At 38.6% G+C, this 24,600-nt stretch overlaps 1 protein-coding gene across 2 annotated transcripts in view; it reads right to left on the reverse strand.

The window, feature by feature from the left end:
• Window positions 1-8,694: 8,694 nt before the first annotated feature.
• Window positions 8,695-24,600, reverse strand: part of KDM7A (lysine demethylase 7A) — a 65,540-nt gene continuing 49,634 nt past the window's right edge. Inside the window, exons 15-20 of one of the 2 annotated variants that reach the window (XM_040560820.1) lie at window positions 23,481-23,578; window positions 21,525-21,673; window positions 21,165-21,373; window positions 18,861-18,946; window positions 17,413-17,689; window positions 8,695-16,573 (exon numbers count right to left, since the gene is read on the reverse strand). In XM_040560820.1, the coding sequence (XP_040416754.1) occupies window positions 16,479-16,573; window positions 17,413-17,689; window positions 18,861-18,946; window positions 21,165-21,373; window positions 21,525-21,673; window positions 23,481-23,578 (914 nt within the window). In that variant the 3' untranslated portion in view covers window positions 8,695-16,478. The remainder of the gene's footprint in view (window positions 16,574-17,412; window positions 17,690-18,860; window positions 18,947-21,164; window positions 21,374-21,524; window positions 21,674-23,480; window positions 23,579-24,600) is intronic. The other variant, XM_040560829.1, reaches the window with a different exon arrangement.

Raw genomic sequence — 24,600 nt, forward strand, 5'->3', positions numbered from 1 at the left:
GCGATGTGTTTCTGGTTGGTGCTGACACCGCGTGTTCTGTTAAGGAAAGCCCGTTGTCAGTCTGCAAGGTTAGGACATTTCTGAAAAGTAATAACGAGAAAGCAGACACCATTTAAAATGGATCTCAGGTCACCAATGACCAAGGTACTCTGCTTTATCAGTCTTGCATACAAAGGACCAGGTACCAGCCCTCATACCTTGTTAAAGCAATGCGCCTGCCTCGTACAAAGAGATGATTCAGAAGGCACCCCTGTCCCAATTTACCTAAAACAGAGGGGGGGGAAAAAAGCTGAAGGAATGCTCAGGCCACAGAACTGCCCTGCAAATACCCACGGGATGATTTTTGCAGGGAGGTTCCTCCCCTCTAACACCTCTAATAGAAAGCCAATATTTAACAGAACAGACGCCACAGAGATGCACTCCTTAATTTCTGGAAAAAAACACAAAGGCCATATCGAACACGTCCATGCATCCCTGACATGACGCAAACCTACTGCGTGGCCTTGAGGAGAGAGGTGAGCTGGACCTCAGGAAGGACCTGTGCGGTGAGGAGATGTGCCACATGTGCCGCCTAATTACCTGCAGTGCTGACGAGCTGCGTTCCTCTCAGGCTCTGTACAAATGCCATGCCAGGAGACACTGGAAATCCAAGGGACAAGCGCATCATCAATGTCCTCAAATTAATTTCTGTCAGGAAAATAAGTTGCAGACCAGAGGTTTCACCTAATTTAAAAGAGCAATGGAGTACTTTCAAGGCTAACAATTCTTCACTTTTCTTCATTCTCCTCATTTTAGGGGCAGACAGATTGCAAGGTGGATCCCAGTGGAGCTGCACTTGAAGTTTTTCTTTGCTGTGACACTGAAGTAAAGCTTTTAAGCATTTAAGTACAGCTTCACGCATGAAATCACATTGGATTCTCACCTGTCCTCCCTTAATGCCTAAAAACTGATGAACTGGCAAAAAAACCCTTCCAAATGTATTATTGCATGAGCGAATGCTTAGGAAGGCTGAGAAGACAAGTGCACTCGGGCACCAGGAAGTCCAGCAATTAGGCAGCAGGTATCAAGGAAGGGAAGCAGCACTGAAGGCCTAAGCTAAAAGAAAAAAGGAAAAGGTCACAGGATGAAGACACAAGGAAACCAGACAGCAAGGTATATTTGCTTCATCCCCATGACTCCTCTCAGGCATCTTCAATTGCTTGCAGTAACAGCCTATAATGGTGTGCTTCCAATATCGTTACCAAAAATTACCAAACCTACCAAAGCATCTTGAAACCGCCACAAACCCAAGCCACAAGTCTGTATCTGAGTTGGTATTTTCACTTCGTTTCTCTCTCCAGCAAACTTCTCCCAGAAAAGTCAGTCAGGACATGTTGGTTTTACAAACAGCAAGAGAGCCAATGCCTTAAGTCCAAGTCAATTTGAAATAAAAATAAAACCATTTGGAGTCTTTTCTCTAGTGAAAAGAAGCAACAAAACCCAAACTCTTTTTCACACTGGACGTAGGTGCAAGGAATCTGCACCCCATGCACATCTCCTGGCTTCATGGGAACTGGAGGTAAACCCAAGGAACAGCTGAGAGGTGCAATGAAAGGATGGGCTCTTTTCTATTGCAGGAACATCCCCTTTGACTGCGACCCTGCCACTCCAGCCGTGGTTACCCTGGGGTACATCATGACTAACATCTCCCACTGTACAGCCCTGACAGCAGAGGAAGTGCTGGCCTCCAAAGCGGTAAGTGTGGTGAGTGCAGCCCTTTGTTTTTACCGGATATTTTCATGGCAGCACAGAAAAAGGCAGCCACATCTGGGACCATCTCAAGGGGCTACTGGCACAAATCCAGAGGCTCCATAGAAGAGGCAGCAGATTGTGGGTTTTGATGCCTTGGGCAGGATGTCTGTTTCCACAATGGCTGGGGAAGGAAGGAATATAAAAGGAGATGGTCTGATAAGAACCCGGCCATGATAAAAGGACTCTGTCTGCTCAGTATTAATTTATTTTAGCAAGAAGAAAGGTGCCCACAGTCACTGGGTTACAGACGTTGGTCTCTTGCCTCAGTGAGATGGGAACTGGTTAGCCTCGAGGCAATGTAAAATACTGGATTTTTCAGCAAGTACAAAAATAGATGCAGAGCAGAACAGATGTGACAGACAGTGGGTTCTTCTCAATTCATCATGACGTTTTGCAGAAAGTTGTAAAAATAATTTCCTCGGGAGTTTCAGTGTTGGGGCCTCTGTCCTGCTTTGTCCTGGACAGAGGCAACTTCGCAGCTGCAAGGTGAGGGTCTGTGCTCTCGGAAATCAGCCACCTCTTCCACAACAAAGCTGCTGGTCTTTTACTTACAAATTTGTTCTGCAGTCCTGGGACAGCTGAGAGCATTCACATCACCCAGCGGAGCACAGTTACTGACTGGCCCATAAAGAGCTTTAGGAAAACGTTAAAAAGCACGGCACCATGTGAACGCTCCCCCCTTCTGGCTGCCAGCTGGCCTTTATTCCACCCCAGCTCCCAGTTTTTATGAAGGGAAAATAGAGGTTTCAGACGCAGGGTTTGCGGCTGTGACTCCCCATACAGACGAGGCTGCTCGCAGCATAATGGACCACCCCGTTCTCTCACCCCCAAAATCTGCCCGTGGCAAATTGTCCCACCTGCCCGCCGCGTCGGGTCGCTTTGCCTTGTGCAGATGCGGTTCAGTTCGTGCAGTTTTGTGTCAAATGCCAGCATGCACAGCCTTAAGGGGATGGCTGCCCACACCGGGCTGGGACATCAAGTTTCTTTCTCGAAATTCTTACAAGTTTAGGGCAGGGATTTAACACTGCAAGCTGTATCGTGAGCTCCTCCTGGTGGTCATTAGTTTCGCATTAACCTCTCCTGCGTTTCGAGCTCAAAATTAAAAATGCAGCTTTTGGATATGTTTCTCCTCTTTTCTTCTATACTCAATAAACACATTTTAAAATTGAAACAGAAAATAAAACATATATGCTGTGAGTGAAGTAAAGGCTTTCATTCCTCACTGTTTGCAGATGTAGCTAAATAGCCACACATCTTCTCTCCTTGCTTTGATTTTTCAATAAAAACCTTGAGTTTCACTTAACATATCTACTGCACATTTTCTTCTTAGCAGAAGAAATGATTTTGTGTGCAGTTCAAGGGAAGAACAGAAGACTCCACTCTTCTATACGACCCACACCCAAAAAATACATCCTTCCTAACTGTTTATGCCTGCTGAAGACAGCCTTCTCCATGCAGAGTCTACAGGCCAGGAAGAGGGAAAGAGGGAGAAGAGTTATCCATATAATTTTTTGACATTGGGGCAAAACGTCAAACTCTACTCTACTCAAATAACATAGACAAAACTCTTACAGAAAGCTAAATTATAACTAATTATATTTATATATAACTAATTATAATTAATTATAACTAAAGCTCAAGGCTTTAACTGTATCAGTTTGATAGGCACCACACAAGCACCTAGCATCCAAGAGCTGCTGTCTTGAAAAGATTGCATTACAAAGAGCAAGCAGTAACACATAAATGAAAAAAGGTGAGAAAGAACATGACAACAGTTTTTGGAAAGATGGTCCACTAGCAATTGTCTCCACTCCTCTCTAGCCGGTCATTTGTATATGGCATTATGGCTTTGCAGAGACACTTCTAACCTCTCTGTAACATGGATTTAGTTTCTTCACACACATGCTGCTATCCGGGTAGCAGAAACAAAAAGTTGGTGGCAGATCTGTCTCTGCTCAGTCTTGCTGCCAAACATTGAGCTGAGGTACTTTGAAAACCACCTTTGCCAGAACAGGGCATCAGACACTTTCTTGAGTGTGGGCTAATGCAGGCCTTTGTAATGCTGCCCATTTTCAGTACATAGCCAAAATGCCCTGTCAGGACTACTAAACCTAACATCTTGCATTAGAAAGGCTCATTTTAGAAATGTTTTGTCCAGGATATCCTTCTGATGCCTCAGCATGGAATTGTACAATAGCTGGTCTATGCAACATCAGAGAACATGCTTTTTCCACTATCCTCAGCATCACTTCCTTCTTTCCTTTGCTGCTCATACATAACCACTGTCTCTTACTCAGAGCAAGAAGTGCAGACCATGGGCTTCCAAAAACCATTTTGCTCAGGCACCATCACGCAGAAAGAGAAGTGGATTACAGCAGAGATCAGAGGCACAGCCTGGCCCTGTGTCAGGCTGCATTCTTGGGTATACAGCATTTGTCTCAGCAACCAACTCCTGCTTCTGGGAAAAGTGTGGATTAAATGAGTTGCAAACACCTACAAAAGCACACACACATACTTGTTTGTTTTGCATACCTGTAAGACGCATTTTGTGCTGTTAGCAATGCAGGTCCTATGTCAGAAATAATCTTCTTTAAATCCCCTTGCCATATCATCTCCAAGAGAGAACAGATTCTTTCCTAAAATTTACTCTTATGCCTTTTTATTTTTAATTTCCCAGCTATTGACGTTATCGACGATCATCTTGATGGTGCTGGTTTGAAAGCCCTTTGGCTGCTCAGGTTTAATCAGCTTTTCACAGAGATGGCAATCTTTGGGTTTGCACTGCTTTGTTAATGATATAAGATGTTACATGCTTTAAGATTTCAAGACCTTATGAAGAGACAAGAAAAAAAGCACTGCAGGAAACAGCAATAGTTGCACTCTCAAATGCCCTCAAAGATTTGAAGAATTTGAAAAACAGAGATATGGAAGAGCAGAGATGTCTTAGGTTACATATGAGAACTGTATCAGTGAGAAGGACTATGGTACTTTAATGCAGAAACGTTGCAAAGCCAAGCCAACAACAACAACAAAAAAATCAGTGGAAAAAAATATCTATTGATACAGCTCCCTAAAACACCCAGTAAGATTTTGTAGGTGTCAGCTACAAGAACTAAAAATCTACAGAAATTATCAATTTATTATTTTTTTCAGATTTTTGCTTTTTAACTTGCATGAAGCTTTTTTTCAATGGAATACAAGACTGAACATAATGCATCAGTGAAAAGGACCAAAAATGACTAAAAATCCTCCAGTTCAGATCCTTTGCAAAGCCAGCCAGCATCTAGATCTATTACAGCCCAGACTTCACGGCAGCTGATAAAGAAATTTGAGCAAAGAGATCCAGAGATCCTCAGTAATTATCTCAACAATACCACATAATCAAGAGAAGCAGGAAACACAGATTAGTTCAAATGCAACATGAAGTTGTTCATCTCCCTGAGCCTTTGGTTGAGATGTTTTTGTAGAAAAGGAAACATGTCTGCTCAGCCTCCTTCCGTCCTGTTACAGCAGTGACTGAAACGCTGATAATCCAGTGCTGCAGCGATAACCTGGCAAGCTGCTATGTTATTAGGTGACGGGAACATTGGACAAGGCTATTTTCCAATCCATTTTACTCAGCGTAGCAATGCAGGTATGGAATATAGCAAAGTGACCACACTGGGATTTTTTGAAAATGGTAAAATGGAGAAGTTTGCTTCATATTACGCCAGTGGTGCAAGTGAAAGACTGATTTGTTGCAGATTTAAATACTACTTCAAAATGCTCGAACTCAAGCTGACCCCTAGGGGTTACATTCATAGGAGAGTCCACACCACCCCACGTTACCTGCTTGGATAGTCCTATATTATTTTCTGTCCTGTTAACGACAGAAACGTGCTTAACCTCTCCAAAGGTGACCTCTGTGCAAGGGACAGGGATGCCCCTGACCCAGGGAGGCTCAGAGGAGCCCTCACCCTTCAGGGAGCAGTCCCAGCGGGCAGTGCCTGGGGACGGCAGCCTTCCTCTTGGCCCCACTACTGCCCCTCTCCCAGCACCCCAGCACCAGGGAAAGCAGTGGTGCCCATCTATCTCCCGGGAGTACCATCGCTTCCACGCTCTGCACTTCACCACTTGGCCACGTTCCTCTTGAAAACAAGAGGAAACAGGCAAAAAGAGCAGCCCTGCAGAAGCCAGCCAACCCGCTGAAACAGGAAAAATCCCTTCTGCCTTCCTCAGGTGCCTCGGTGATATCTGCAGGGCTTCTTCAGCCTCCTGAAGGGCACATGGTCCTCTGCTGACCGGCCACTTGCCCCGAGCCTTGCCAGGCCCCCCTCCCCAGTACACCCCAGAGGCCTTCAGTCACATCGGCAAAACAAAGGTTAGGATGTAGCAGCCTACACCACGCACAGCAGGTTCAGCAGCTGGACCGATTAAAAATCAAGGGTAGAATCGAAGCAAAGCATGCAAATCTAAGCAGATACTTCCCTAGAAAAATAAAACCCTGTACTTCTAGCTTTAAGTCAACCCTATTTTTGCCTTATTACTTGCAGCCATTTCTATCACCTGGCAGTCTGACCAGATATTTTAGGTATCAAGCCTGTTCAGTGCAACTCCTCTGTGCAAGTGAAACAACTACTGCAAGTGCGTTTGTCTATTTCATGTATACCACGATAAAAACCTAGCATTCCTGTAGCTAATTAAGCAAAAATTACCACATTTTATAGGTATGGTTTCCCTTCTGATTTCTACCACGATATACAATTTGATCTGTGTAGTCAAGAGTATCTTCAAGATCTCAAGTTACAGTGTAACCTGTGCTTTAGTGCCTCTGCTGATTAATGAAGGTGCAGGCTCCAGAGAATGTTCTACAAATCAGAGATTTCTTTTTGTATTGTTCCCAGTTTTTAGAGCTCTTTGCAGTGAATCACAACAGTCCGGCACAGAACGATATCCAGGTTTTTCTTCAGGCTGTAAGATTAAAAATCGAACTGTAAGATACAATGTGAGTTAGCATCAGGGCAAAAAAAAACCCTGTATTTTAGAAATCCCTGAATGTCCCAACCAAGTGGAAGACAGAAAATATTTTAAGAGTATTGACAGAGCTATTTTGCTACAAATTAAATGTGAAATAAATAATAGAAGGACCTGTGAAGACAATCCTTTTATCATAGCTGTGGTATAAATGTTAATATTATCGGAGTTTGGTAACAGTAACCAACCAATATCCTTCTGTATTGTTTAAAATCCCTTGAAACTGGAGGAAACAGAAAATACGGGACAAGAAAATACACAGACACACTATAATTGTACCTGCCATGACTGAACACAGTTCAAGTAGAATAAGAAATATAAGAAAAATGGATTCTGTGGCTTGCTTAAAGGATTTCTGACTTCCTTAGTTTTGTAATCTCGTGAAGAGTCCTCCCTTCAAAGTTTGTTTGTTTGTTTCCTATTTGCTTTAATTTACTAAACACATTATCCACAGGAAATTCTGCCTTATTTCTGCATTTTCTCCCAGGCATTTCAGACATCATGCATTCAATCTATCCAAGCTACATCATTTTTCTCCTCGTTTACTATAGTAAGTGCCATTAAAAATGTAGCTTAAAATATGAAAGCTATTAATGACAACATTACTGAAGACCATTTATAAGCTACCAGTTCATAGCAGTGGCCCTGAGTGGTGAGGACATAAGCACAGCAAGGTTTGTGTGGAGAGGAAGCATCTTAACTCTGAGCTATGTGCACTGAACATCACATTTATTTCCCACTCTCCAAATATGTTGGTCTAATACCTATCACTTCCCCTTACAAACCTTTCTCATAGGGTAACTGTGGGATGTATAACATGAAATCTTTCTGGTTTCTTAACAAATTGAACTCCTCCTTGAAGTGAAATTCACTTAATATTGAAGAAAATGGTTTAACAGAACCAACACCTAAATTTTTATCTAGCCAGAGAAGAGATACATACAATGTTTTTGTATTTTCCCCAAAGCACCTCACTAACCCCTCTTCTCTGAGCTGCTGGAACAGCCCAGCGAGGAAGAGATTATTCAGATGCCGTGTCCCATTTAATGCTTGGTCTCCCTCCTAAGACTGGCAATTTAGCATCACTTGTGGCACTTAATTTTATGGCAGGCACAGCTGTCCACCAGTCTTTGGAACCTGACCAACTCATTTTGCAGTAGCCCACTGCACAGCTCACGGATTTCCACCACCACCACCCCCAGTGGACCTGGGCTGAATATGGACATTGGAAGCAGAGAGGTTCCCTTCAATGTTAACCTTACCCAAACCACCTAGTTCCTTCTCACATCACTTACAGCACAGTTTATATGGTAAATGTGCTCAGTGAATGCCCTTCATCCTCATTGGTACAGGTCTGTATGAACACAGTAGTGAGTTGCCTCTTAAGGAGAAGTGATTTAACCATATAGAAAGCCCTCTGGTCAGCAACTGTCACGCGATGGAATTTAAAACAATTTCTACAGGCACAGGTCAAGCATGGGACAATCCTTACTGGACCAGACCTGTAACCTAACTATTCCAAGGTCCTTTGTAAAAAAGCAAAAACTCTCTAACTAAAAATTAACAACTTGAGAATGAAGCACACCTTTCAAATTAGTACTAGTATGAAAAAGCTACCCAGTTAAACCACATTTCCACAGCACAGATCCTGTTCTAGGAGACCAGGGTAGCAGTTACTGGAGTTCTGTTGGCTTTCAGGTCCACCAGAACAAAAAGCTGACTTGCATCTTTATGACTTACCACCAAAGCGTCTGGTTCATGGGCAAATGTTTCTTCACATGTGTATTATCTGCGTATGGGTGGGAATTTTACTCACATTTATTGAATGAAGCAAATAAAACATCTCTTATGATAAAAAACTTTCAAGCAAAGCACCACAAACAAGCAAACTCTTTGTATACTGTTCTTTTAGTTGACTCAATATGCTCCAAGGAATAATTTTTCCAAGACCAAAGCAAATACAGCAGAAACAGCACAGATAAATAGATCTATTAAGCCAAACACAATTCTTTAAAAGTTTGCAGTACTTATTCTAAAGACTAAATATAACTGGCTTCAGAGAAATCAGACTTAGTCTAGACAAAGCAAACTGTTCTATGAACCTGCTGTTAGGTGGAATACTACAAGCTCCGGCAATGAAACTATTCACCATCTTGACCACCAGAGACTTCTGCAATTGAATATTTTAGTCGTTGGCTGCTGTAGAAACAAAGGTCTTTAAAACTCCTGGTCATTTCAGAATGAATAATAACATTCTGTTTTTACAGTTTCAGTCTTCATTAACTTTTGGCTCAAGACAGTTGACATTACTTACCAGCAGTAAAAGCATAATTTCATCGGCTCCCAGGAGAAACACTTCTACACAAAGAAAAAAAAAAAAAGTTCCTACAGAAACAAAGACTTGGCATGATTGACTTCACCATATTCATTCTACTACTCAGGTTTCCATCATCAATTCAAAGTTATAGCTAAACAAAACACACAAGAAAAGGTTTGGCTGGCTGTGTTATCTAATTGGCCAACGCCACAATAGCTTTACAACTTAAGCAGGTGATGGAAAGCCCTCTAGAGAAAGCGTTGACCTGCACTAAATGTACACAAAACCAACTTCATAGGCACTTTACGGGGGGAGGAGGGACAACACCACCATGACTTTACCTTAAATTCCATAGAACACTTGATTTGAAAAAAAAAAAAAAAAAAAAAAGGAAGAAAAAAAAAGCACACTTCAGTCATTCACTTCAGATACCAAGAAAAGTATCTTGCCCGTTCCCTGACTTTTAATTCTTTTGAAATGCAATTTTTTTCTCATATTTGGTAGCCTTCTGCCCATCTGTCCATTAGGGAATAACAATCCAGGTTAAGGACCCATCCTCCCCAAACAGGAAACCAAAAAAAACAAACCAGAAACTCTCACTTTTAATAGAAATAGGACTCCAGATGCTGAAGGCTATCCAGTAGCATTTAAAGCAGCACTTTTATGATATTTCATATATTTTCCCCATGTGTTATCCTACCTATTACGCACCAAACAGTGGTCATATAGAGAAAAGCTCTGGAGTATAGCTGGCAAGAGCAAAAAGACAAAGAGTAAATGTGCTTACATAGATTTTTATATGGGTATGAATCTTTTGTGTCCCACTGAGACACTCTCAAGTCTACCATTTTATTTTAACACCAAAACAGGTATGAGCAGTGGGTCCAGTGTGACAAATCCAGATGAGTGTCTGATGGAAATGCCCAGGTTGCAGCATTGCCCTTGACCAATCACAGTGATCACTTAAAAATACGTGGTTGCTCTGATAAACAGCTCTTTCAGATCTTTGGCAAATCTTTGGCTAACCAAATTTTAAATGAATTTTAACACATTAATTCCAAAAATGTAAAAGGTGTGTCAAAATACAGAAGAAACTAATTTCTGGACATATAAATATTTGATCTTTATCCTCTGTACTTAAATCATGATTTTTCCCCATGATTTCTTACTCCACACAAATGAAATCTGTTATTAAAACAGCACAGAAGTTTCTGTCCTCAAAATTTACAAGACTTAGTTCTGTGCTATTTTTTTTTTACAAAACTATTTTAAAACCATAAACTGAAGCTGGACATGGTTTGAGGACAGTGTTCTTATTCTTTGTAAAGCATGTGGTGAAACAGAGTCCTGGTCCATGAACAGATCTCCTAGTCATTGCAGTCAACCATAAATTCTCTGCAAACTAAAAGCCAGCCTAAGTAGTACACTTGCACAGCTGCAGAGGATGCTCAAACGCTTTTTGCCATCTGATTCTTCCAAGCCCACTGCTGCACCATTTATGTAAGGCTCTCATAAAATGACCATCACTGGAATCTAAGCATCTGTCCATACACGACACTGAAATTGTTCAGTAGCACAAAGCACTATTTGCAAGGGAAGAAAATGTAATGCAGTGACTGCAACACAGTAATGTTTAAATTACCCCAGGTAGGGTACCCACATGCAAACACTGTTATGCCATATGGAGTCAAAACAGGAAGCACTGACAACTGTATAACAGAAGATGACATGTGGAGGGAGAAATGAGCAGGGAAGCCATCCGTGAATATGACAAACTATGTGGAAGTGTGCAAGAGAAATCGCTTCTTGCAGAAACAGCACACCACTTGAAGAAAAAAGATATTCAGAAATGAGTCATCAGTAGCTTGAGGCAAACCTGAACAAAAACCAAGAGCAAGAAGAACATGGAAATATCTTTTTTTTTTTTTTTGACACCCTGCTTAGAGTTTACACCTCTATTTTTCTTGATTTGCTAATATGACAGACCACAGAACACTTCCACCTCCCTTTTATATTAAGACTCAGAAAGAATATACACATCTTCACAAATTGCAATTGGCTGCCATATAATATACTTGGATTGAAACAAGATTTGCACTTTGAAAAATAAAGAACAGTATGAGAATATTCCTTCTCACATTTCTCCAGAAAATGTCTTCTTAAAAATGCCGTGAGTAAAGAGCACAGACACGGGGCCTAGAAAAGCACATTCTGTACAGTTTTCTGTATTTACACTGAAGTGAATGAGAAGATTGAAGAAATTAAACACTTTAGAGTGCTAAAATCAAAACATAAGCAATACAATTTTTTAATTTCAGTATTTTAAAGTACAGAAAGTGGAAACTATGAATATCAAATACAAATTTAAACAAAGCCACTTGTCCTCCCCTAGAATAATCAATGTGAACTACTTATAGAAACTTACAAATTTAAAGTAAAATCAAAACAAAATAAATACTGTACATACACTTTCCCTGCCTGCAGGCAAAAGAGGATGGGAAATACTGTTATGAATTGAAAAAAATGCTCTTAAAGCTGCAGCATCCCATTTCCCAGCCAAATACTTAACACAGTAGTGCGTTTCTGTAAAAAGGAAGACACACATACACCGACCCCTACTGAGCAGACAAGCTAATATTTTCAGAGACATTAGAAGGAAAGACAGAAATTAGACTATCAGAGTAGAAAAAGGAGAGGAAAAGACAAACGGGCCAGCAAAACATTACTACAAAACTAGTAAATATAGCCAAGAACTAGCCCCCCCCTTTTTTTTCCCTCAAATTTCATGTTTGTTTTTTTTAAAAAAAAAGATTTGCCAAAGTATTGGCAGCAATAGACATTTCCCAGCAGAAGTGACAATACATATCAATATAATCTCTTAAAGTGATCCCTTTCATTCCCTTCCCACAGCATGAAACTCTTATGGCTTAATTTATATTAAAAGTAGAAAAAGTCCTTTTTTCCAAACAGAAATGCAGCCTATGAAGAAGGCGCATCTCCTTATCAGTGCTACTTGTATTTCCCATCCGCTGCATGACTTATCACTCTCGTGCTCCCACAAAGAGGGCTAACTAGGGTGTTTTTTTTTACCGTGGGTTGTTTTTGGAAAAAAATGGATGTCACAGCTTCTAATCTTGTTTAACCACAAATAGTAAGGCCCTGGGTTCCATTTATATTTCTTCTGAGAAAGAGAGTTAGCTCTAGGCTCACTCAGTCCCAGCTTTTAATGGTCTGGAAGTATTACATGAATGAGACTCTGAAAAGACGCTAGACTTGGTGGTGGGAGTGTGAAGGGATAGGTGGGCACGTGGAGCCTAAATAGGGCAGTAGTTATAGGCTTGTAGTACCAGGTCATTCTAGCTTCAGCTCTGCTTAGTCTCCACAATCGCCAAAAGAAGCAGTTAGCAGACTTCAGGCCAGCCCTAACTCTGAAACCCTGAAAAAAAGTTTCAACATTTGCAACTTCATGGCCATGAGGATGAAGGCAGCTGATGCCATATAGCAAAGCCTAGGGAAAGCTGAAGCTTCTAAAAGGCAATCATGACACTGTGCTCTCTTATTTTGCTATGAAAAGTAACACAAGCACTTCAACCACCAAAAACAACAACAAAAAAAAAAACCTTCAAAACCCCCCCAAAATTCCCCATGTGATCAGAAAGCAATAATTGTAACTCTTAACATCTAACCCTTTCAAAATTGTCTTTAAAATGGATTCATGTAGAGCATTATAGGTTGCATAGGTAATCTACCTCAGAGGTCATTAAAGGCTACCTTGTAGCCAGGGTTTATTAGCAAGTCTAGAGGGAGAAAAGGGAAAGTTGCTGGAAGAGTCATTGATATAGTTTCTAGGTGGTCTTTCCATTTTCATGTTTTGGTTGTTTTGTTTCTGTTTTTTTTGTTTCTGTTTTCTGTTTTTGTTTTTCCTAGTTGTAGGAACGTGAGAACTTAAGAGAATGGGAAAACCATTACAATATTTCGTTTCCTATTGTATGGTCTATCAACAAAAAAATAAAATAAAAGTACATTTTTATGTCAAATCCAAGTTCACTGACTTTTCAAAAAAGATCCTCCTTCAAAACGAGTTACCATACCAGGCTTAATTCTCTGAGTTTTCACGTCAGTGCTCCCCACTCCCCCATCTCTCCCATCCCAAGTGATACAGCAAGAAAAAAAATAGGGCTTTTTCCCTCCACTACTACAACACAAGGTTCAGTCCATCTACAAAAAGATTGGTGCAGTAGTGTTTTCACCTAGAACACAAAAATACCCCTACAAACAAGTACACAAAACAAGTGAGGTTACCACATCCTCTTCATAAGCTACCAGGAGACTAGACTTTTTTTTTCCTTTTTTTTTTTTTTTTTTTTTTTAATATCGCTCATAATGGCAATTTCTTTTAAATTGCTTGTTCTGTGGTGGAACATCAGAGTTAACATCTGCTGGAAGCATGGATATCTGAAGAAAATGGGAATGAACCTCTGCCTGTTGACAGCCTGCGAAGAGACTATTACATAAACTCACAACAGCAACAACAGCGGAGAGCCACTTTGGAAAAAAAAAAAAAGTAGAAAATAGAATAAAGAAAGGATAAAAACAAGAAGAAATAATATATATGGGTCCAGCCATGTCTGTGTTCCAACAGTAAGATACAGATAAATAATACGGATGGTCAGAAAATAAACTTTGTATAAACCTGTCACATATACAAGAACACTTATTCCATACTTCAAAATTCCTTACTCCAGATTCTATTCTGGCATACTTCTATTTCCAATTAGTGTTCTCTGAAATCTGCCTTCAAGGAGAGATGGCTCATTCCTCCTATTCTGAATCTGCTTGCTGTCCTAAACTGGAAATTTTTGTTCTTAAAAATTATACAGCCAGCAAGAAGGAAGCAGTTTGGTTCAATATGCTAAAGCTAAAACAGATTTCAAAGCTTGGTGGGCAGTAATCTATTTGCTCAAGCTTAAGCACAGGGTATATTTATATGGTATATAATTTTAACTAGCATTGACAACATAGTTTATTTCTTTGATTTATTACCTTGATGGGAACATGTTAGAAGATAGCTAAAATATTCTCTTTTGACTATTTCCATCTGGAAAACATAGCACCTGAGAACAGCAAGTACTTATTGTCACTTTCAGCACCAGAGAGTACCTCTTAGCTTATCTTCTGATTTGTAGCAATCTTTTGTTATGTCCATTCCCAATAGTCTAAACAAGGTTAATAGCTTGCATTAATAAAAAATAGTAATTAAAAAAAAAGACTGAAAACAGCCTGAATGCAGCCAGTGGTGTTCTTCTTCCAGGGGATGGGGGTGGAAGAAATATCTACTTTTGTGAAATCATAGCTAGCAAACAAAAAAAGGTTTAAAAAAATCATTCATATGATTCATAATCACTCACGCACACAGACACACACACATGCATATAAAGTCAAGTCAATATAAAGTTAAAGAGGGGCTGCAAAACAAACAAACAAACAAAAAAAAAACCACTTAAATTATAATTTTGAAGCTCCAGAGGAAGTTAGGCCATGAAAACTACCCGATTTATTTGCAGTTGCATTATGTTTTGATGTTTCTCAATTTAGAAACAGGATAACATAGTGCTGAAAAGTTTTGACCCTGCAACAATCAAAACCACCTGACATCAGAACCATTTCCATAAATTTTTAAAGGCATTTATAATCTAGTCTATATGAAAATAACTCTGCACAAATATTCTGGAAAGTCCAAGATAATCTGTTTTTAAATTACAACATGAGAAAACTATTTCAGTATAGAATATGGAGGAAGGAAAAACTGGTTATGGAAATCTAAATCAGTTCAAAAAATTGGATAACTATGCCTGAGTATTTTACTCTTAGGAAATCACTCAAAACAAAACAAAACAAATAAACAACAACAACAAAAAATCGTTGTCGCTAGCACATTAATGTTTTCATTTTGGCTGGACCCTGCAAAATGCCCTTTTTCCAGAATCAAGTATTCCCCTTTCTGCCTTCATCCCCAACCCTTAAAAGTTAAATATTTAATTTTATATTACAGAAAAATACAAATTTAAAACCAAAATTATTTACAATAATTCAGAATCAGCATTTGCTATCAGCTCTGAAGGAAGCTTGACACAAATGATCATTCCGATACCAGTAAGCTACTTAACGCTTATATGCGCACCAGTTAAGACTTTTAATTGGCTGTCATGCCCAGCTTTGAAAGCAACACAGATTCTCTTGCCTTCCTGATCTTCACTGAAATGTCTGAAGTACAATAATAATTTTAATGCTTCTTTCATGCTACATTAAATAATATGCCAAATCTTAAGACCACAATGTATCTTATGAGTTATTACTGAGTAAGCGTTGTGGAAAAACATGTAACTTGACTGAGCTCCCTGCTCCTCCAAGAAGACGTATCGTTTCCCTCCCTTGTACCAACTTCTGAATAACCTGTACAAATGCAGCCTTTTTGCAGAAGAAAATCATCAGAGATAAATCAAACATCACATCAGGAGGAAAAGTATGCACTCCAATTTGGAGGAAAGGGGTGCGGCTTAAAGCAAGTTAGCTACTGGACTGACATAAGAAGAATCTTCTGTCTTTAGGAGAGTCTCCTCTAGTCCATCAAATAAATAAATCTGTATAAAAGAGGAGAGGTCAAAAAATAACCAAGCTGGCAGAGAATATGCACCTTGCAAATCAACAGAAGCCCAGCCAATAGCTTATAAAGAGCAGGAAAAAAAAAATAAGATTCCAGAAGCCTTAATTTAAAAATAATTAATAATGCATCTCATCCCTATTTAAGACTATAACCTGAATATCAAATTTAGGAGTCCAGAATAATAATCACCATTAATGTGGCTCTCCACTGCACCAAACATACATTATCAAAACAATAAAAAACTTTCACATTCTTAAATCTAAATTAATAATCCCACAAAAAAGTCTTCCAAATAAATAGTTTTTTAAAATGAATTCAAAAGTTGTCAAAATCTATCAGAAATAAATTATTGATAAACCACCTTCATCATCTTCCCCTCATGAATTAGGTCAGAAACTACCAGCAACAAATGATATTCAAGCCCTGATGAGAGACTAATTCTCACAGTCCATGTCTCTCCGAAGATTTCCCCATTCCCATATGGTTATTGCTGAGCAGGTGTGGCACAGTGAAAATGCAGCATTGGGTTGTGGGTTTTGTTTTTTTTTTTTTGTTTTTGTTGTTCATCAGGCAGTGTTTTATACGGTACATGCAAGTCTGCTTCAAGCAGAGGAAAAACAGCAGCTCCAGGCTCTGTCGACCTCAATACTGGTCTGTGTAGGAAAGACAGCAGTAGTAGAAGTAGCAGCTACATTAAACAAAAAAGCGTGCGTGGCCATTCCGGTTCAGCTTCAAGATCTTCCCAAGGCGCTGTTTAGCAGTTGCCATTCCTTTCTTTGGACGTTTGCCTGAAAAAATAAATCAAGTACTTCAACTGGGAATTTCAGAACAAATTTTTATTACCATAGAACAAAGAAAAGAACTTAGAGCTGAAGCAGGCAAAGACTTCACCTAAATCACTTTCCAAAAAATGCTCCTCATCTGTCTGTTTTGGAGCAAGCAAACAGGAATCAGAATTCTAAGAACAGCAGGAGTTCCTTTCCCTATACTCCTGCTAGCATTATCATAAATAATGCTATTGTACTATTTCCAAATATTTCTAGTCTAAGGAAGGGCAGTGGGTATGGTAGGGGAGAACTTAAGCCGAGCTTCCTGAATTCTAGTCAAGTAAATGATTCCCTTGAGTAAAATATGCAAAATAAACTAGAAACTAAAAACTAAACAGAATGGTCATCAGTTTTCTTTTTGTTTGTTTGTTTTTTGTTGTGTTTGTTGTTTGTTTTTTTTAATGTCACAGTTTTTAAACCTTCACTTAGACAAATAAATCTGATTCAGGCCAGTGTTTCAGAGTATAGCTGTGGTTCTCTTTGTTCTGTTCCCTGTTAATATAATGAATGCACGACAGACAAACCTGCAGAGATGCAGTGCTAACAATGACAGGTTCTATTAGCCAAGCAGTCAGTCAGATCTCTTTTTTCCCCTCCTCCGCACATTCTAAGCCAATATTTAACAATCCAAAGGATTCCCAATTTTCTATTTTTCCTCAAGGTCTAAGCCTGTCCGCTTTGCAGTTTCTGCATCTAAGAGCTCTTTTTGATGTTTACAGGGTTCTTTTCTCAGGTGCTTGTTGTCCCACCACCTCCCACCCCCCTTTCCCTAGCAAGAGGACAGCAGAGAGAAACATTACCTTTTGTCGCCTGGTTACTGATAGGGGGTGGATTTGATGCTGGCCTCTTTGTTGGGTGAAGTGGTATAGACAAGGACGTTTCACCATATGGCCTGTCAGGGCTAAGGCTGCCATCACTCAGCCGGCATTCTCCTTGAATTAGATTGGAGTCTCGTGCATACTTGCCATGCTGAAAACTCAGGCCATTGTTGTGGACTATACTTCGGTTTTCCTGAACTTTATGATTAGCCTCTGATGCACCCTCTTTCTTGATATATTTTTGTGTTTTATTCGTATCCTGATGTGGAAAGGAGGGGGGGAATGAAAAGAAAAAAGTGGAAGTTAATAGCTTCTGGATTCAAATTCACTACAGCTTTTCCAATCCCACTACTATATCTTTGAAAAAGAAGATGCAACTCCACCAGTGTCACCAGTGTCCAACCACTTTATGATTCCATCATTTCCTCTAGGACAGATTCCTCTTAAAAATAAGATATACAATATAAGTACAGTATAATATCTCTGTGCAAGCTTTTTCATATTCACTTAAGGACAATGCTATAGATTAATTACACATACCAGTGTGCTCAATTTTTCTACTTTCTGATTTTAGTTTGCAGTAATCAAAACAAATGCAATTGCTGTCAATTAAACTGGCCAGTACAGCAAGCCATACCATAACCATTGACTACTTAAACAAGTAACTCGTTTATTTCTTTTCAATATCCAGCTGATGGGACAACAAACACTAAATAGGGAATCACCAACTGTAAAGATTGTTAAGTAGTTAGATGTTCTTAAAAAAACCTATAAAGCATGCAGTTAAAATACAGTTATTAAACAGCACTGTTATTTTGTAACTTGATTTGTTCTTAATACTTCCAGAATATACAGCTTTAGAAACAGAGACACTTACCAAAAAAAAAAAAACCAACAATTTTAGAGAGTAGGACAAGCAACCTTTCATTTATACATTCGTTGCTGGATTCCACCCGGACATCAGCAAGCAAAAATATTCCTACCTGCTGGCTTTTAGGTTTTTATCAGTTTGGTAGTATCAATTTCCTAGGCATTTTTCAAATTATTATTAATTTATTTATTTACTGTTAACGCTACTGACAAGTTCCACTTGTTCTGATGCTCCAGCTGAGAATAACAAGTAAACAATATAGTTCTTCCCCAGTTAGACTGCATGCAAATTCAGATTTTGTAATCTATTTATTTTTTCAAGATACTATACTAAGCATCTTTATACTAGCCACCATAACGGAAGAAAGTTTGAGAGGAAAAAAAAAAAGAAAAAAGACCATGACAGAAATACAATCTTCAGTTATGAGCACAACAAACATCTATTATCAGCTCTGCAGTATGTAAAGACCTATCCCATCATACTTACTTTCTGTGCCTACAACTTTGCAACCTCTTTTTCCTACAAAAATATGCTCAAAACGCTTAAAATATTGCTTTACCTGAGGGGTAATCCTCGAGGCTTCATTCAGGTGTCTAGCCCATGCTGAAGTTCCCAATTGTCTTTCTTCTTCCTTCACGGACCTACCTAAATAGAATTTCAACAAGCTTAAACTTTGAAATCAGTAATTGGGAGTACAAAATCAATTATACATTTGAATAACTCTAAAATTAAGACAAGAAAGAAAGAAAAATATAATGGAAAATTTTTCCTAGATAGCAAGTAAAAGCTGTCAAATCTGTTTGGTTCTACACACTAAATTGGGAAAACAATTTCACAATATAAATAGAACTAATTAAAGATTTATATACCTCTGTAAGACAGTCAGACAAACACAATCATTCAAATTTGAAAGCAGTGATGCTGAGGACATTCTACTTTCTTTGCTATACTACACTGTTCAGTTTTCTACCATGGCCTTGTCTCATCGGTAGCTTGTACAAAGACCAAGACTGTCTTTCCTTTACAGGCAGTGTTTTCTTTCTAAGCACTGATGGGCTATTCACTCACACCATATGGAACAAGATCTAAGCCAACAGGCCTATACTAGAAGTGTCCACGTTGACAACATATGCTATACAGTTAGCTTCTAAAATTGAGGGTATTCCAAAACATCAATTCAATTCGAATTTAGAGGTTAATACTCTGACACGGAAAGATTTTGCTAAATATTGCTACACTAAGAGTTATGTAGTTTCATCTCCTTCACCAGTGATACATACTGGTGATATATACTATGTTAGCTGGACTTTTTTCCCCATAACAAACTACAGTGTGCTACATTTTAGATTAGTGGCTAAAACTACATTGACAGCACACCAAACTCTTGGCTATTGCTGAGCAGTGCTTGGACAGGGTCACAGCTTTCTCTTTTTAGCACTCTTGCCTTCCTACTGTGAGTAGGCTAGGAGTAAGCAAGAGACTAGAAGAGGACGAAGCCAGGACAGCTGACCTGAACTGGTCAAAGGGATATTCTCTGCCATATCACATCATGCTTGGCAATAAAAACTGAGGTAGAGGAGAGAGCAGGAGCAAAGGCTGTCTTCAAATCTGTTTCTCAGAGACTGGCTGGGCATCAGTCTGCTTGTGGGAGGTGGTGAGTGATTGCCTTTGCACCACTTGTTTCTTTTTCTCTTTCTTTCACTTACTAAACTGTCCTTATTTCTCCCCGGGAGTTTTCCCACTTCTGTTTTTCCTGCTCTCTCCCCAATCCCACAGGGCAGGGGGAGGGAACAAGCAGCTGTGTGGGTGCTTAGCTGCTGGCCTAAGTAAACCTACCACAATGATAGTAACCTAGATATTACATTTTTAATAAAGGTATAAAGACAGTAACACACTGTGTATGTCTGTGTGTTTTGGTGGTTGCTGTTTTTTGTTATTGTTGTTTGGCTGGTTGTTTTTTGTTTGTTCGGGTTTTGTTTGTTCATTTATTTTCTGTTTTTATTTACTTGATTGGTAGGTTTTTAAGGACCTACAGCTTAAGGTACCAGAACATTGTCCATGACATCACATCAGGCTTTTCTGTTTTCTACTTAAACAAAAAACGAATGTATTATTAGTACTTTCACCTAGCACCCTATTTGCTGGTGGGTTTCTATTTGTTTCACATGAGCCAAGGTATAATCCTCTTCCATTTCCTTCTTATGCAAAGAATTTTCACACATAATTACTTTTTCCTCTCTGTTCCAAAACCTGAATTTGATTCCTTTGAGGGAATCAGTGTTAATGTTCTGTTGTCTGTCATTCCCAAAATTCATTTAACAGATGCCTGTTTTCCACAGGCACAGAGACATCAAAATGCCTCTGACAAAAAAGTTACTTCTGAATTCTCCTCTTCAAGATTAGATTCTCCTTTAATGCACTGCATTCATAGCAGAATTTCATGAGTAAAGCCAAATGTGCTTTCCAAAATACATGAAAGCCATCAAGCAGATTCCTGTTGATATCTAAGTAATACACATGCTATGCAAGTTGCAAATATGTAGATGCTGTCAATCCTTTTTGAAGGAGATTACACTTTGGGTCTAGCCATAACTTCCTCACTCTTGTAAGAATGCCATGAAACTTTAAATGGCAATATTCAGTAGATGCATTTTGATGACCTCTCAAGCTAAGTTTGTCACTGTTTTATGAAGTATACTTACGTTTTATAGCAAAACCAAAACTAAACCAAAAAAAGCCCGCCTTTTAAAAAGATGTCTGGTTTACTTAAAAGCTTGACTACAGACCTTAAACATTTAAATTCTTCTTCTGAGCAGTCTGTTCAACAGCAGAGAGCAGCAGCATAATTAATTCAGGTACCTACCACATTCCATTGCTTTGTGACTCTGAGATGGCTGTCTGTCTTTATGCCTACTTCTGGGATAGCTTCTGTGTTCCTGAAGAGAGGTTCTTTTATCTGTGCAGTCTGTGCTTTGAGTATGACCTGGTAAACATGTGGTATAGTGCAATCCTGCCATAGAAAGCATGCCCTGAATAGCTTCTTCTTCTGTACTTGTCGAGGTAGGACATTCCCTAGAAAAATACACAAGTATTAAGCAGTAAAAAACAGAATCCTATATTTCTCCGAAGGAATGATTTTTGCATTCATATAAAGAGGAACCATAAATATTTGAACGAAAAGGTCTAACAGTAATTTATAAATGAACACAGAAAATATTCTTACTTTTTATTGGGAGTTTCATTTCTGGATGGCTTCTGAGTAGTTTGACAAAGGTCTCTTGTGACCTTAGATTCCTCTTTGAAATTTGATGTTACTTCCTGTTTCTCTTCATCACCTGAGCTTTCTGACTCCTCTGTGGAGGAATCCTTCTGCTGGAACAAGAGCAAACAGCACATTGAAAGGTCGTCATGCCTCCTAAAATAGAGATGCTACTTTAATTTATGCTAAATAAAAAATCTAAAGCTTCTGGGTCCATCTTTATATATATATACACATTTATATATATGTGTGTGTGCATAAATCAGAATGCAATTAACTTGAATAGAGTAACTGAGATGTTATATATACAAGTATTGCAATAGTGAGGGATTACATGCCCCAGTAATAAAGCAAGCATCTCCAAATCTAATTTCTTCCAGAAAACACTACACATATTATGCCATGCACAAATCATTGCATTGCACAAATTTCTTTAAAGAGACTATTGACTACTCTTTATCTTCTATATTTGAAGTAGAGGAAAAAATTATGGAACTATGGTTCCAAGGAGCTGCCCAGAGTGATGCTTATTACTTATAATGAGACACATGCTGTCCCAGGTAACAGTTTCTCATTCCTGTTCTCACAGTTGCAAGGTAACTTCCATCAGCAGCATCTCTATGAGTGGCAGAAACTCTCAAGTAAATCCAGATCACACCTTGAACAGAGATACAGCAGCTGTTGCCACTCTTACAGTGGCAAAGCCTCATTTCATGAATAGAAGGGCTTTTCAACTCCTGGTGAGATTACATCTTGTATGAGCAGAACCTTCTCAAAGGTGGAGCAGCAATATGCATCTCAACGTACCTTTAAGTCAAGCAAGAGCTACAACAGATACAATCTTAACAGTAACACAGACTAATTATTTACAACATGTACAGAGAATAACACTTTTTTTCAAGCCAAAGACTATACATAATACTCAATAAAAGGCTTCAGAGTGGAAGATCAAAACGTGGAGGAATCATAATTCTTCAAGACTGCTACCACTACCCCGCCATCAAAACATAACTGGAATGACTAAGTCAGTGCAACAGATCACCAAGGGATGTTTTTAAACAATAGCTACATTCCTAAGAGCATCTTGTTAATCCTTGACACTTGTAAAGTGACATAAATCAGCAACTACATTGTAACTACAGTTCAATGTTAATTAAAAAAAAAAAAAAAGTTGTCTTGTTTTGCTAAGATCTTCTCTACAATATAAAAACATAAAAAGGATTTACAGGAGCTACTGAGATGCTTCATTTTGGATATATCATTACAAAAAAAAAAGCAAACAAAAATTATTATGTTAAATATTATTAGAAATTAGGAAGCAGGATATAGTAAAAATAAGAAAACAGTTGCACTGATACAAAACATTTTACTCAATGAGTGTGATCCAAAGGTGGCTACATGCTTGTAAACAAAAATATTTAGTATACTTGTAAAGAAATCACTACAGTGTAGGCATTCAAATGGAAGATCTCCATTTATGAGCAGTCTAAATCACCTCATTAGGGTTTAGCCAGTTAAGGTTATTTAAAAATTGAAGGTTTATAGGATTGTTTTCATTTAACTATTCTCTAAAATGAGTGTGGTAGACACTTGTAATTCTAATGATGAAAGTTACATTTATTATGGAAGAAATGAACAAAGCAATTATTATCTAAATTTTCTCAGCCTTTGCACATTCCAGAGCAGGGTCATCCTTTGCCACCCCACATTAATGGTAAACAAGATCATAATATTTGGCTCAAAAGGCACATCTTGCCATTTTCCTCAGTACTAGAAAAAATGAAGAATGAGACAGAAGGGTAGAGTTTGAAATAGTGTCTTGAACAAGAATTAAATATTTTGTTATTGCCCAAATAAATTTGAAGTTCGCAAAGTATACTTAATTGCTTTGTTAATTTTTGTGACTTCTTCTAGCTATACCTGTGTAGTGCAATCAGGCTCAGATTCTTCTGAATCAGAAATATCAGAGTACTCTGAGGATCCATTCCTGAGTTCTGATTTCACACTTTCAAAGAACACTACAGAGAGAAAAAAAATAAAACATAAACCTCAACATTTATCACAAGTAATATTTAACAATTATGATGGAAGTAAAGAACACAAAATTCACATTTGATCTTTTAAACAGTCTTTATAAAAAAAGCACAACCCCATACTGATATGGCTCACGAGTCAAGTTTCCTCAAATTCTGAGTTGTCTACTGTTGACCAATAGCCTTGTAAATTGGCTCACTGGATGAAGCCAGTGGAAGAGAAATCATGCAGAAGCACACATCTTTTCTCTCTCTCACAGAACACAAGCCTCATAGATGGCAACACTGACAACTAGAAACACCTTAGTCGATTCCTGCTTTTGTATATACAGATTGGAGTAAGAAGTGGGTCTCAGGAAGAATGGAGTAGGCTTCACTAGTTGCAATTCTACAGATTACAAGTAATCTTCAGTATCATTCTTAGACTCTTTAAACATGAAATTTCCTTGTTTTAAAATAAGAGCAGTCAGAGAAACACTCATCATAGAAGTCAGAGGATATTAAATGACTTAAAGGTAAAATGTATATATATATTTCGTTGCATTACTTGCAATTTTTCTTTTACATCACAGTTCACTAGCAATATTCTGAATGTTTTGTGTCATTGCAGAACTGTCAATCAGGAGTTAAAATGAAGACCTGTCACAGAAGCTTAAAATACTATTGTGATGATATACAATATACATGTATTGGTTTTCATCACGTTGAGAACTGAAAAGGTAGGGGTGAAAAGGAAATACCAACCTTAGACACTTTTTGCTAGTAGTAAGATAAAGTACAATCAGAGAATGAAGTGTCAAAACAGACATCAAAAATAGTGGCACATGACACAATAATCTATCAAATACATCCATCTAGTAGTCCACATGGTTTATTTTTATAAGTGCTGAAGGAACTTGAATACAAAGTAGCTAAACTGCTATCACAAGTATTCACTTTTTATGACAGCTTATGTTCCAAACCACAAATTGTAGGTGTTCAGAATCATCCAATACTCTATACCTGTG

The sequence above is a fragment of the Cygnus olor genome, chromosome 1 (assembly GCF_009769625.2).
Source record: "Cygnus olor isolate bCygOlo1 chromosome 1, bCygOlo1.pri.v2, whole genome shotgun sequence".
Lineage (NCBI taxonomy): Eukaryota > Metazoa > Chordata > Aves > Anseriformes > Anatidae > Cygnus > Cygnus olor.